The 15,348-nt window shown below is 39.5% G+C and overlaps 1 protein-coding gene across 1 annotated transcript in view; it reads left to right on the forward strand.

Annotated features, from left to right (window-relative positions):
• Positions 1-15,348, forward strand: part of CRACDL (CRACD like) — a 100,368-nt gene that overhangs the window by 45,331 nt on the left and 39,689 nt on the right. The window contains exon 2 of the mRNA XM_069494709.1: positions 6,476-6,555. Coding sequence (XP_069350810.1) covers positions 6,486-6,555 — 70 coding nt within the window. The 5' untranslated portion in view covers positions 6,476-6,485. The remainder of the gene's footprint in view (positions 1-6,475; positions 6,556-15,348) is intronic.

Raw genomic sequence — 15,348 nt, forward strand, 5'->3', positions numbered from 1 at the left:
CACATTCAAAAGATATTTTTGTAGGATATAATATTCTAGAGTTAAGTTTTTTTTCATTCAGCACTTTGAATATGTCGTGCCACTCTCTCCTGGCATTCTCCATGCCACTCTCTCTTCTCCACTGAGAAGTCCGCTGCCAGATGTATTGGAGCTTCTTTATATGATATTTTTCTCTTTTTTCTTGCTTCCATTAGGACCTTTTCTTTATCCATGACCTTTGGAAGCTTGATGACTAAATGCCTTGAGGTAGCCTTATTTGGGTTAAATCTGCTTTGTGTTCTGTGACCTTCTTGTACTGAAATATTGATATCTTTCTCTAAGTTTGGGAAGTTCTCTGTTATTATTTCTTTAAATAAACTTTCTACCCCAATCTCTCTCTCTACCTTCTCTTTATAGCCAATTACTCTTAGATTTGCTCTTTTGAGGCTATTTTCTAGATCTTGTAGGTGTGCTTCATTCTTATTCTTTTTTCTCTTCTGTGTATTTTCAAATAACCTGTCTTCAAGCTCACTAATTCTTTCTTCTGCTTGATCAATTCTGCTGTTGAGAGACTCCAATGCATTTCTCAGTTTGTCAGTTGAATTCTTAAGCTCTAGAATTTCTGCTTGATTTTTTTTAATTATTTCAATCTCTTTATTAAATTTCTCTGACAGGCTTCTGAATTCATTCTCTGTGTTGTCTTGAAGTTCATTGAGCTTCTTCAGGACAGCTATTTTGAATTCTTTGTGTGAAACATCGTATCTCCATCACTCCAAGATTGGTCACTGGTACCTTATTTAGTTCATTTGGTGAGGTCACATCTTCCTGGATGTTCTTGATGCTTGTAGATGTTCGTTGATGTCTAGGCATTGAAGAGTTAGGTATTTATTTTAATCTTCGCAGTCTGGGCTTATTTGAACCTGTCCTCCTTGAAAAGGCTTTCCAGATAGTCAAAGGGAATTGATTGGTGTGCTCTAAGTCTCTGATTGTTGCAGCTGTGTCAGCACTGGGGACACCCCAAGCCCAGTGTGCTGCAGTCTTGCAGACTCCTGGTGGTACCACTTTGGTGAGCTTGGGTAAGATACAAGAGAATTCCCTGGATTACCAGGCAAAGTTTCTCAGTCTCTGTGCTGGGCTGCTGCAGTTGGGAGAAGAGTGACGTGGGTACTCCCTTGTGGCCACCAGTGCCAGGTCACACCTGAAGCCAGTCTGGTCTCAACTAAAGCCTGTGGTGACTGTTGCCTGGCTACCTCTGATGTTTATTTAAAGCCCAAGTGTTCTTTAGTGAGCAGGTGGTGAATCCTGCCAGGACTGGGTCCTTCCCTTCAGGGCAGCTTATCTTCTTCTGGCCCAGGGTGGGTCCAGAAATGCCATCCAGGAGCTAAGGCCTGGACTCAGGGGCCTCAGAAATCTGTTTGGTACTTTATTTTACTGTGGCTGAGCTGGTACCCAAGTTGCAAAACAAAGTCCTCTGAACTCTTCCCTTTTCTGTCCTCCAGTGGAAGAAGACTCTCCCCAAGCTGCACTGCCTGGAGTTCGGGGAGGGGTGACACAGGCACTGGCTCGGCCGCAGCTATTGGTGTCTCACCGGGTCATGTGCACCCCAGGTCCACTGGCTCCGAGCCAGCACAGCCACAGGAATTGCCCAAGGACTACAACCCCTGTGGCCCAACTGCCTTACAAATTTAGTCCAGGCCCCAGGCTGCTTTTTGCTGGTGGTGGGGTTAGCAGGAACTCGGGCTTCTGGGCAGAGAATTTCCCTCTGGCCGGGCTGGTCAGAATGCTCCCTCCATGGGCACTGGCAGAATTCTGCCCTGTGCTGTGTTCCCCTGTGCCAGGGCGGCCCTGAGTTTCAATTTGAAGCCTTACGATCACTTCACTCTCCCTCTCCGGGGCACACAGATTCTCTCTCCACTCCAGGTGCTGGCACTGCACTGCCGGAGGGGGGGGAGAGGGGTGGTGTAGGCAATGCAAGACCATTTTTTCTGCCCTCTTCGGTGTCTTTTCCTTGATATAATGTTAAAACCAGGTAGTGTGATCGATCGCTCACCTGATTTTTGGTTCTCCTGAAGGTGCTTGCTTTTTTTTTTTTTTTTTTTTTTTTTTTAAGAGATGGAGTCTCGCTTTTGCTCAGGCTGGTCTCTAACTCCTGAGCTCAAGCCACTGCACGCGGCCAAGAAGGTGCTTCCTTGTGTGGATAGTTGTTGCATTAGGTGTTTGTGTAGATGGATGATCGCTGGAGGTTTCTATTCAGCCTTCTTGCTCCGCCCTAAAAATCTATTCAAAAATCTTAAAGGATGCTAATACCCAGCCCTCTAGTTTGTTGGTCGCCTGCGTGTGTGCTGGGTTCAGCTGTTTGCTCAGCCCCTCTCCTAGCCCCTGGTAAGAGAGCAGTGAATATAATAGACATAGGGCTCACCCCATGAAACCCACAGTTTTGGGAGCAAGGGGATGCTAAGCAAACAGCTCCCAAACAAGTTATTGATGACAACATTGGTGGGTGTTGGGACAGCAGGGTGCAGGCGGCTAAGAAAGGCTCCACAGGGGTCCGAACATAGCCTGGCGGTTAGTGTGGGCTTAGCCAATCTGTAGCGGTTAACACTAAAGCTTTCATACATAATTATGTGTGCAGCTGTATACAGCCAGGGTATAGACACTTTTCTTTGCATCAACAGTACTATAAGATTGAAACCTTAAAAATACCGTATTAAAATCTATTCTCATTCTTCATAAGAACCAACTTTGTAGAATTTTTCAATAGAAGTTGCAAATAATGATGGAATTCTGCTGTAAGCTGTGAAGAGCCTGTGGTCACAGTCAGGGTGGAGAGAGAAGGGGTGGGGCAGCCCCCACATTGAGCCTGTTTTGGTTGCAGGACTCCCCTGGAGTGTGTAGGCGTCCAGATACACTCTGATACGAGTGGTGCACAGCGGAGAGGGCTGGAGGCTCAGCACCCTTGTGAGTTAATTAGGACCCCTGGAGGGGCCTCTCAGGTCCAGATTTAGTTTGAGGGGTAAGTTTTCTTTGACTTGGACTTGGAGCTGTTATGACAACAGGGTTGGGAGGGGAAAAAGCAGACCCTGGTTGAGGGGACACTGGGTGGCCTGACTTGAACTTCGAGTTCCAGCGAGAAGCACTGTCTTCATGTGAGACGCAAAAGGAGTGCTGGGAGAGACCGAATATTTGCAACAGTGCCTTTCTCACTGTGGTTTTCTTTCTGGCTTTCCCTTGAATTTGACTAGGGGTGGGGAATGAGTGTCCAGAACGGCAAGTTACTGGGCCCAGCAGAGACAATGTGTCATTGTCACAGCTGTGGGGTATTTGTAGCGGGAATGTCCACCTGAAGGGGACAGTTCTCCATCTGTGCACTCTGTGGTCTCACAGGGCAGACGTCCCTCCGTGACCTTTGAATGTGTTTTTACCAGTTACCCAGGAAACACTGGGAATCCAGCGTCGTGTCCTGGGAGTGATAACAGTGACTCTAAAGTGGACCATTTGCTCAAGGAGACTGACGCTCACCTGCTGCCAGGGCGTGTCGGTCACGTATACTTGGGTGTGTTTGTGCATAGACAGGAGCACACGGCGAAGAACGGGCTGCACTGACTGACAGCAGTTCTCAGCTTGTGCCTGCTGTGTGCCGTGTTCTGGTCCCGTTAAATATAGCATTATTATGCTCCTTTTGTACGTGAGGCCCAGCGCTGGTAGGGGGTGGGGTGAAGAAGCAATCCCAGGGCTGCCTGATATCCAAGTCTCGGCTCCTTTTCCTCTGCCCCAGCTTATTAGTATGAAGACATTTGGGACATAAAACATGAGCAGGTTCTAAAACCTCCCACGTGACATGAGCCCCATTGCTGTCCCTTCGTCTGAGGGTGACCTTCGCCTCCCTGTGTGAGTCTGCTGGCAGTCTCGACAGTCTGGGGGTGTTCTCTGCATCTGCCTGCCAGGAGGAGGGTGGAAGGACCTACACGGGGAGACTGGGACCCTGGGTCCTCCCGCCCTCCGCCTGCTCCTGAACCCTCTGCCCTGAGCGGCTTTCTCGCAGCCACATCCTTCAACCCAGGGAGGATTAAATCTGAGTCCCTGGGCTGCTCCAGGTTTGGCGGGATGGGGTGCCCTTCTGCACACCCACACCCAGGGGCTCACACACTTCCACACACACCCCTGCACATTCGCAGCACTTCCCAGTAGGGACCCTTGGTAGAGGTGACTGGACGTTTTATGGGTAACATCCTGGTTTCTCCGGAGTGTTATCCTTTCCAGGTTAGTTGACACATCGTGGCAGTCTCAAATCCCTTCTTTCAGACTAAGGCCAGTGGGTGGTCTCCCAGGGCTCCTTCAGCCTCTGAGTCCTGGCCTGACCCTAGGCAAGGCTGCTTGGCAGGAAGAGTCATTTCAGTGGGAGATTCTGTCCTTTGAATTCCCCAGTTTCCCTTCAGCTCCTCTGGGGACAGCTCAGGACTATCCCCTTCACTGGGTGAGCACCTGCGAGAGACAGGGACCACATTGGTCTCATGCGTCACTGTATCCCAGTGCCTTGGAAACAATCTGCCCATGCTGAGTGTAAAGTCAACGTGAGTATGGAGGCTGGTGTCAGCTTTGCTACCTTGGGCAAGTTAATAAACTGCTTAATATACGTTCTCATCTCCAAAAGGGGAACACTCGAAGTTCTTGGGGATTAAACAAGGTAATTCAGATGATATGCTGCGTGCTTGATGAGGCATGTGCAGTTGTCGTGGTTAACTGCAAATTCAAGCAGTGGAATGTTCTCGCACTTCTACTTTCTACCTCAGTGGCAGCCCTAGGAGGTGGTACCAAGGTGATAATTGGTGACTTTTAACCAGCCCTCACCATTTTCACACTCCCTCTTGCTGCTTATATTTCCCTTCCCCATTGCCTCTCCCTGGAATGCCCTGGGGCTACCCCTCTCCATCAGCATCCTTGAGCAGAAGACACCTAGGGATCGTGAGGTCACTGATGGAGTCTAACATAGTGGGGGTTGAGGGGCAACCTTTTGGAACACCTGGGCCTTTGGATTGGGCCACCAGCCTAGAACCAGTATAACCATTCTGCTGTTTAACAGCATCGTCTGTTACTTTGACAGTGAACAGAGATAATGGAAGCAATGATGTTCTTTGAAGCCTAAAACAGTGGTAAAGGATTTGAAAAATATTATTTCTGTCCAACCCTCATTTTATACATAATGATAGCATGATCACGAGTCAAATTTGGTGAGATTCCAACAAAGAATTTTTGGCGGAGCTGACATTTTTATAAAGCCAAATTGTACAGAAATTGAAAACTGAAGCTGGGGAAGGTTTTTTTTTCAGCTTTTAAGGAATTGGCTGGTGGGGAAGATGGACATTTTGGCATTGACATTAAAAGAGACCTAAATTGTAGAACCAACTCTGGCACAGACCCGAGACTCCTTTCCTCTGTTACGTATTTTCTTTGTATTTCTCCCGTCATTTCCTGTTATGTGCTGTGTACAAGTGGTAAACATGAATTGGGTAATTAAATACTTGAGCCTCCGTTTTCAAGTGTAAGGATTCATAGTAACTACCAGTAAGAAATAGCTTTCTAAATAAATAGTGTGTTAGTCCACGCAGGTAGAGCGCACTGTTAATAGTCAGCTGTGGAAGGCAGAGACAGTCAGCTCAAGATTCTGTAGCAGGAATACTGACCAGTAGTTATTTATTCGATTTCCATGAAGAGTCAGAGATTTTTTATTTAGGAGGAAGCCAGATCCAAATGTTTGAAATGATAATAGTGTCTGGGATGATTTGCTTGGAAATAACCTAGCAGGAGTGGGGAAAAAGATGAAGCAAGATTAGCCATATGTTAAGTGCATTTCATGTTCTCTGTACTCTTGTATCTATTTGAAATTATCATTAAGTTCAAAAAAGAAACTCAATGTAAATATATGATGGTGCAGCTATATATCAGAATATTATGTAGCCATCAAAATAACACTTAGGAAGAATTTTAATGATGTGGTATGAGTAAGGAAATCAGGAAGTCAAGCTGCCTAATGCAGTACACGTGTTCATGTACACAAAATATTTGCAAAGAAAAAATACTGGAAGGAGATGAAAACATGACCTATGGTTAACCTGGGTTGGTGGGATTATGAGTAGTTTTCATTTTCTGTATTTTCCACACTTTCTATAGTAAACAAGAGAAAAATGTAATTCCCCATAATTTGAGAAAAACTTTTTTGGCAGAAGGGAAGCTAATGTGCATTGTGTAAATTAGTGAAGCATTTGTTCCAGGGATCTGTTTTCCATTAAATTGCTCTGGTCAGTGATTAAACGAGTGCGTGGTTACCAACTTGTGGCTGTGGCTGTGTGTTTGGCCTGTACTGTCCTGTACTCTGCCCGGGACTCTACTGGGGTGTGTGCAGATGAGGTCATGCCGAAAGCAGTCATCACCGCCACTTAACTCATTGGTAACTTCTGCTCAGTGTGTTTCTGTAACATGAATTTCCATCTGATTTCAGCGAGCTGGACATGATTTCTACGAGGGTGATGGACATTAAGCTGCGGGAGGCCGCAGAAGGCCTTGGCGAGGACAGCACAGGTAAGGCCCTGACTCCCCTGGCTCTGGGAAGAGCCGTGTTTGGTTGTGGGGCAGAGGGAGAGGGGCTGATGGAGCCAGGCCTTTGGGGTTCTCTGTGTGGAGCATGGGGGTTCAGGTCCCAGTATGCTCAGACACCCCCAGGACCCTCACACTGTGACTGACCAATTATCCAAATTATTTAGGGCCACATGGGGGCTGTGCTTCTTTGCTCCTCTGTCAATCATGGGGACTTTTAACTTCATTTTCCTCATTCCTGGAGGTAACTGTGTCCCCATGTTTGGTTGACTTAAAAGCAAAGGGAGAGGAACAAACTGGATTCATTTATCATCTAAAAATACCAAAGGTATCAGTAGGAGGTTGGGCAAAGTACAGGACAGCCTGATATCCATAAAAATAATTACATCAAAAGCAAGACTTTGATCCCTCTGTTTTATGACTTTTATTCTCCTTCAGGAGACCTTTGTTATATTCTCTACTGAGCTAAATTCCAGGCCCATGAATCATCATCTCATAATACATTGCAAGAGTTATCCAATTATGTGATTGGTTTACTGTTATCCGAGCATAGTGCTATTTACGTGTTGATAGAGTTGTAAAATTGACGTTAAAAAAATTGATCTTCCCACAAGGTACCTTTTCCCTAGATTAGCTATTTATATTCTCCTTATTTTGGTAACAAAGGTCTTTAGCTGTCTCTTGTTTAAAGTCAAAATGCCAGTAGTTATTTTCTTTGATACAATTCAGGAGGAACAGCTTCCAATAGTATTAAATCCTAGTTCCTGGCCACTATCTTCAGACACTAATTTCAGTAAAGACTCTATTTCATATATTATAGATAGATTTTTCTTATTATCCTATCTTAGAACCACTTTTCCTCTGTCATAATGCAATGCATACCAAATAAACCCAAATAAAAGGTGAGGGTTTTTAGATTAGCCCAGAAAAAAAATGCACTTTCAAATTTTCTCATATTATGGGACACTGAATTATTACTTATTTTAAACAAGAAAATACTCTTTGAATAAATATTTCATTAGCCTGAAACAACTTCAATAAATGCTAGTTCTGAATATTTACAAAGGTCACCATGAAGAATCAATTTTAGAAAAGAGACACTAAGTATTCTTTTCTCAAAGTGAGCTTAAGTTATTCAGACCAACCCTCTCCTACTTAAAATTTAAAATTCTAGACAAGAGTATTCTTTAAAAGATTTTTAAAAGTAAGAAATAATGAGGCTAAAATTGAAAGAAAAATGGTAACCCAGAGAGATAAGTTGAGCATAAAATCTACTTTTGCCCTTAGATCATTTACCAGTGTTGGAAACTTTGCATTTCATTCTTATGTCTTCATGGGGTGGAAAGTAAGAGAGAGGATCATATATCAAAGTACAAGACCTGTACAGGTAGACTGTCTAATAGAAGATGCTCCCTACAATTAGGTGGGAGCCCAAGGAGCTGGAAAATCTGAGTAAGTGTGAAACAGGGGTAAACCAACCCTTGTGTAGATTTGTAGCTTGAATTTGCATCATTTGGGTAATTTGGAGAACCTCTACCCTTGAACTTGGTTAATAGGACTATTAGACCGGAAGGAACCCCAGGTACTTGCCAGAAGCAAACAATATTCTATAAAGGAAGGTGCCTTCGATTTCAAATTATTTTCAAATAATATTTTCAGTACTATGATAAACATGTAGTCAGTGATAACCAGACATATAAAGCAGCAAGACACCATGAATGAGAACAAACATGCTATGGGTTGAATTCTGTCCCCTCAAATTCATATGTTGAAGTCCCCAGTATCTCATGTGACTTTATTTGGCAATTGGATCATTGCAGATGTAATTTGTTAAGATAAGCTCATACTGGGTGGGCTCCTAATCCAATACGACTGGAATCCTTATAGAAAGGGGAAACTTGGACACAGACATGCATACAAGGAGATCACTAAACTACCAGAAGTTAGGGGATAGACATGGAACAGATTTCTCCATCACAGCCCTCAGAAGGAACCAACCATGCCAATAACACCTTGATTTCAGCCTCTTACCCTTGAACTGTGAGACAATACATTTCTGTTGTGTAAGCCACCCAGTCTGTGGTACTTTAAGTAACACTAGCAAACTAATACATAGCAGAAATAAGAGAAACAGACACATGAGGCATCACATATCAGAATTAAAAAATGTATGCTATAAAACAACTATGCATACTATGTTTGAAGATAATAAAGAAGTTTGAAAACATTTAAAAGGTCCAGAGAACTATAAAAAGTGGCATAGTACCCTGCCAGTGCAATAAGGCAAGAAAAAGAAATAAAAGGCATAGAGATGGAAGGAAGAAGTAAAGCTATCTTTATTTGCAGAAGACATGATTATACAAAATATGCAAAAAAGCACCCAGAACTCTTAAACAAGCTTATCATGGTTATAAGATACAAGGTCAATATACAAAAATCAATTGTATTTCTATATACTAACAATGAACAAATGAAAAATTGAAATTTTTAAAAGTACCATTTATAATAGCAACAAAAAATTGAAATACTTAGGTAAATACAGAACAAAATATATACAGGATCCACATAGTGAAAAATACAAATAATTATTTAAAGAAATTCACAAAGACCTAAATACATGGAGAAAGATACCATGTTTATGAATTAGAAGACTCAATGTTGCTGTTAATTCTCCCCAGACTGAGTTGCAAAATAGTGTGTTAGTACATGGTGAGTGCACTGTTTAAAAGTCAACTATGGAAGGCAGGTACAGTTAGTTCAATATTCCATGGTAGGAATATTGACAAGTAATCATTTATATGATCTTCATGAAGAGTCAGAGATTTTTTGGAAGAAGCCAAATACATATGGATATAATGATAATAGTGTCTGGGATGATTTATTTTGAAATAACCTATTGGGAATGGGGAGGAGGAGGAGAAAAGATGAAGCAATCAAAATCTCAGCAGGACATTTTGCAGATATGGGCAAGCTGATTCTAAAATTTAAATTAAAAAGCAAAGAACTAGAATAGGTAAAACAATTTTGAAAAAGAATAAAGTTGAAGGACTCACACTACCTGATTTCGAGGCTTACTATAAAGCTAAGTAATCAAGACAGTGTGGTATTGGCAAAAGGATAGATGCATAGAGACAGATAGAGGAGAATAGAGCCTCAAAACAGAGCCATACAAACATAGTTAATTGATTTTGACAAAGTTGCAAAGGCACTTCAATGGAGAAAGGATAGTATTTTCAACAAATGGTGCTAGAACAATTGGACATTCATATGTTAAAAAGATGAATATTGACCTATATCTCACAGATTATACAAAAATTAACTCAAAACATATTACAGACATAAATGTAAAACTCTATAGTCTTTAAAAGAAAACATAGGAGAAGCTATTTATGATAGCACTGGGCAAGGGTTCTTAGATGTGACACCTGAATCCCTAAAAGAAGAAATTGATAAATTGGACTTCATCAAAATTTAAAAATGTGCTCTGTGAAAGACAGTGTTAAGAAAATGAAGAGAAAAGTCACAGATTGGGAGAAAATATTTATAAATCACACTTGATAAAGGATTTATATCCTACATATATTGAGAACTCACAAAATTCAAAAATAAGAAAACAACCCAGTTACAAAGTGGGCAGAAGATTTTAACTGACGCTTTACCTAAGAAGATGTACAGATGGCAGATAACCACATGAGGAAATACTCAACATCTGGAACCATTTTAGGTGATGCAAATTAGAACTACAGTGAGACACCACTACAGACCTATTAGAATGTCTGAAAAAAAAAGAAAAAACCCTGGCAAAAACAAGAGCTGATAAGAAATGCAATATGATACAGTCACTTTGGAAAACATTTTGGCAATTTCTTATAAAGTTAAACATATGCTTAGCTTATGACCTAGCAATCCCACTCCTAGGTATTTACTTAAGAGCAATGAAAACTTATATTTACACAAAAGCTCATAGCAACTTTATTCATAATTGCTAAAAATTGGAAAGAACCCAAATGTCTTTCAGCTGGTTGAAATGGTTCAACAAACTGATAAATCCATACAATTGGGATACCACTCAGCAATAAAAAGGAGCAAAATCTTGATTGATATAACATGAATGAGTCTCCTATGTGCTGTGCTGAGTGAAAGAAGCCAGAATCAAAAGTCTGCACGCTGTATGACTCAATCTTTATGATATTCTGGAAAAGGCAAACTATAGGAACAGAGCAGTTATCAGTGGCTGCTGGGGGTTGAAGGTAGGGGAAGGTTTGACAACTAAAGAGCAGCATGTAGAAATTTTAGGGGGTGATGACACAGTTCTCTGTCTTGATTATGTTGATAATTATGCAACTCTATGTACCCCAAAAAGTGAATTTTACTGTATTTAATTTAAAATATTTTTAAATGATGTAGCAGATTTGAAAACCAATCGAGTGAATTTCTATAAATAAACATAATTATTATTAGGTTATTAAGTATGAAATGTCCAATTTCCTTAAGTACTGAGTTTGGCAGTTGATATCTCTGACATTTCATTTTGACACTTGTTTTATTTTTATTGAGAAGGTATATCCTTATTCTTTCAAATGCACGGTTTGGCTTGTGATTATCTTTCAAAGGTTTTTCAGAGCAATTTTTGTGAAACCACAAAGAAGTCAAAAATTCATGTTATTTTTTAATATGAGTTCTGTTGTGGAACCAATGCAACACAGACAGCTCAAAATATCAATGAAGTGTTTGAGAAGGATGTGGCTAATGAATGCACGGTATGTCGATGGTCTGAGAAGTGCTGTTCTGGTGATTTTAATCTTGAAAATGAGCCTCATGGGTAACCTGAGACCAAGGTGGATAATGATGAGCTGAAAGCTGTAGTGGAAGCGAATCCATCTCAAAATACGTGAGAATTAACAGCAAGGTTTGACGTTACTATTTCAATAATATTGGACTATTTGAAACACATCGGCAAGATAAAGAAGCTAGATAGATGGGTTCCCCATGAATTAAATGTGCACCTGTAGAGAAATTGTCTTAAAGCTTGTCTTTCTTTGCTGTCACAACATAAAGGCAAACCATTTCTACACTGTATTGTTATGTGTGATGAAAAATAGATTCTTTTTGACAATCGGAAGCGTTTGGCACAATGGTGGGATAAAGACAAGGTGCCGAAACAAAGTCCAAAATTGAATATTCATCAAAAAAAAGCTAATGGTGTCTGTTTGGTGGTCCAGCACTGGTATTATCCACTACAGCTTCGTGAAACCTGGTCAGTGGATGACAGCGGATGTCTACTGCAGCCAATTGGACAAAATGATGAGGTTGCTTGTGATTAAGCAGCCGAGATTGGTCAATAGAGATAGACCAATCCTCTCACAAGACAATGCTCGACCACATGTCGCACAAACAATGCTGCTCAAACTACAGAGGCTGGACTTGGAAACTCTCTGTCATCCACCACATTCACCAGACCTTGCACCAACTGATTATCACTTCTTCCAGGCTTTGGACCACTTCTTGCAAGGAAGAATATTCAATTCTCAACAAATGAGAATTGGAAAATGCCTTTCTCAATTTCATCACCACTTGCTCTCCAGGCTTCTTCGCTGCTAGCATAAACAAGCTACCGTTAAGGTGGCAAAATTGTGTTGATAGTGTAGGCACATACTTTGATTAATTGTACTGCTTCTTGTTTAAGGTATAATAAACCAAAATTTTGATTTGAAATCAGACATTTCATATTTGATTACCTAATAAAATTTTATTTTAAATGTATTTTATTTAAATTAAAATAAATGTAATTATTTAAAAAGATGTATGTAACAACAGATTATATCAGCTCGAGATAGATCACAAGAAATTATGCAAAACGTAGCATGGGATGGTAAAAAGACAGAAAATACAGAAAAAAGAACAAGAGGCATAGAGATTAAGTAAAGGGTATAATATACATTTGAGCACAGTCTCAGGAGTCAAGAAAGTGGCTCAGAGTTTTCTGGATTTGATTTTTTAAAAAAATGATCCAACCCATAAATTTAAGAACTCTATGAATCCCAAGAGGGATAAACAAAAGGAAATCCAAACAAAGTGAACTGCAGAAAACCAAAGATAGAATGAAAAATCTTATAATCAGTCTGAGAAAAAGAGACCAATGACCTTTAAAGGAGCAAAAAACTGATGACCAGCACAATAGAAGCCATAAAACAGTGAAATAATAGCTTCAATATTTTTAGAAAAAAATAACTTCCAACCTAAAATGTAATATGTAGGAAAAATATACTTCAGGAATGAGAGAGAAATAAAGGCATTTCCACACAAACAAAAACTGAGTTTTCCACCAGTAGACCTTCAATAAAGCAGATTCTAAAGGAATCTGCCCTCAGGCCAAAAGAAAATCTTTCTAGTGGAAGGTCTGGAATACAAGAAGGAAGAGCAAACAATACAAAGAGCAAAGAAAACAATAAACATGAGAATACATCTACATGACCGTGGAATAACAACTTAGGTTTTTGAATAGTCAGAATGAAAACAATAGGGCATAAAAATGGGGTTAAAGTATTATAAGGTCCTTGTATTATCCTGTAATTCAGTGTGTAGTATAGTCTCTAGGGTAACCACTGAAAGAATAGAAACAAAAGTTAAGGCTTATAAACTAATAGTGGGAGGAAATAGAATTATTTTTTTAAAAAGTCAACTAATCCAAAAGAAGACAAGAAAGGATATTTGGAAGGCACACATAAGATGGTAGACTTGGTTTTATTAATATATCATTAATTACAGTGAATGTAAGTGGACTAATTAATTAATTGCTCCAGTTAAGAGTTAAGGATTGTTAGATTAGATTTCCAAAACTCTAAATAAATCTTACATATAAGGATTCAGAAAAGTAAGGAAAGTAATAGGATACAAAAACATATGCCTTGGGAACACTGGGCACAAGGAAGGTGGCATAGCTGTTTCAGGTAGAGTATCCCTTATCCAAAATGCTCTGGACCAGAAGTGTTTTAGATTTTGGAGTTTTTCAGATTCTGGAATATTTGCATTATACTTACCAGCTGAACATCCCAAATTTGAAAATTCAAAATCTGAAACACTCAAATGAGTATTTCCTTTGAGCATCATGTGGGCACTCAAAAAGTTTCAAATTTTGGAGATTTTCAGATTTGGGATGCTTGACCTGTATTAATAGCAGTCAAGATAAAATTTAAGGCAAAGAAAATAACTAGAAAAGAGCCATTTCATAAAAGTTTCAATTCCTCAGCAAGATAATAATTTTACATTTCTATGCATTAACATAATGTCAAAAGTTGTAAAGTAGAAATTGACAACTAAATAAAGGTAAGTAAGCAAATCTACAGAGTGGGTTATTTTTAACAGATTTCTCAGTAATTGATAGAACAAACATATTAAAAAATTGGTAAAGATATAAAGTATTTGGGCAACACAATGAAGGTCTCATCCTAATTGACATATATATAACATTGAAGAAAATACATTATTTTCAAACACACCAGGAACAGTTACAAAAATTGTTCATGTGGTAAGCCATAAAGCAAGTCTCAAGATTTGATTGACTGAGATCATTCACAGTACATTATCTGACCACAGTGCAATTAAGCTAGAAATTAATAATAAGAAGATAGTTAGAAAATTCCCAACTGCTTAGAAATGAAGACATACTTTCCTAAATAATCCATAGCTCTAAGAAGGTATTATAATGGAAATTAGAAAATATTTTCAACCAAACAGTAATGGAAATACTATAATTCACAATATGTAGATGCAGGTAAAACAGATTTAGAGGGAAATGTATTGCTTTAAATATATATATTATAAAAATAGAAAGTCTAAAAATTAATAAGCTAAGTGTTCCTCTCAAGAAGTTTTTCAGAAAAATAACAAAGTAAATCTGAGGAAAGTAGGAGGGAGGAAAGAATAAAGATAAGAACAGAAATTAAGACAATATAAACAAACATTCAATAGAGAGAATTAACAAAGCCGAACTTTTTAAAGGCAAATAAAATGGAGAAATCTCTGGTGCAATTGATCAAAGAAAAAAGAGGAGGCACAAATAATTAACATATGGGATGAGAAAGGAGACACCACTATAGATGTTACAAATGCTAGAACAATAAAAGGATATTATTCATAACTGCCAATAAATTTGAAGATTTGGAAAAAGATAAGCTTCTAGAAAAAAATGTCCCATAATAAAATAGATTCAAGAAACACAAAACTGTACTAATCCTGTAACCATTAAAGAAATTGAATTGCAAAGCTTCCCAGGAGAAGAAATGTAACAGGAACAAATGGATAGCTGACTAACTCTTGCCAATGGAACAAAAGTGCATGATGGTTATGCTCTGGGTCTTTGTAGCCACACTTTTACCCACACAATTAATGCTGTAAGGGGCATCTTTGACTGTCAAGATGCTGAGCCTGTGTATTTATTCAGGCCTTCGGGGATGCGTGCTGATTTGTTGCCTAGGCAAAAGCCAGATGGTGTCCTGATCAAGTGCAGAAAACTCTTGAGAGTCTTTCAAAATAGTAAATGCCCCCATAATATCCTGAAATTTAAAAAAAATAAATAAATTTAAAAAAATAATAAATGCTCATTGAGAACCATCCATTAACAACATAAACATTTTGTGATTATAAAAGTAAGAAAACTTCCACTAGAAGTTAAGAAATCTTTGCTGTAGAACTAATTTCCCTTTGGAGAGGTGTTCGCTCCACCTAAAGTGATGTAGGCACTCCTACTAGAGTAGTCCTGAGTAATTCCCCACATGA

The sequence above is a fragment of the Eulemur rufifrons genome, chromosome 19, assembly GCF_041146395.1.
Source record: "Eulemur rufifrons isolate Redbay chromosome 19, OSU_ERuf_1, whole genome shotgun sequence".
NCBI classification, from domain to species: domain Eukaryota; kingdom Metazoa; phylum Chordata; class Mammalia; order Primates; family Lemuridae; genus Eulemur; species Eulemur rufifrons.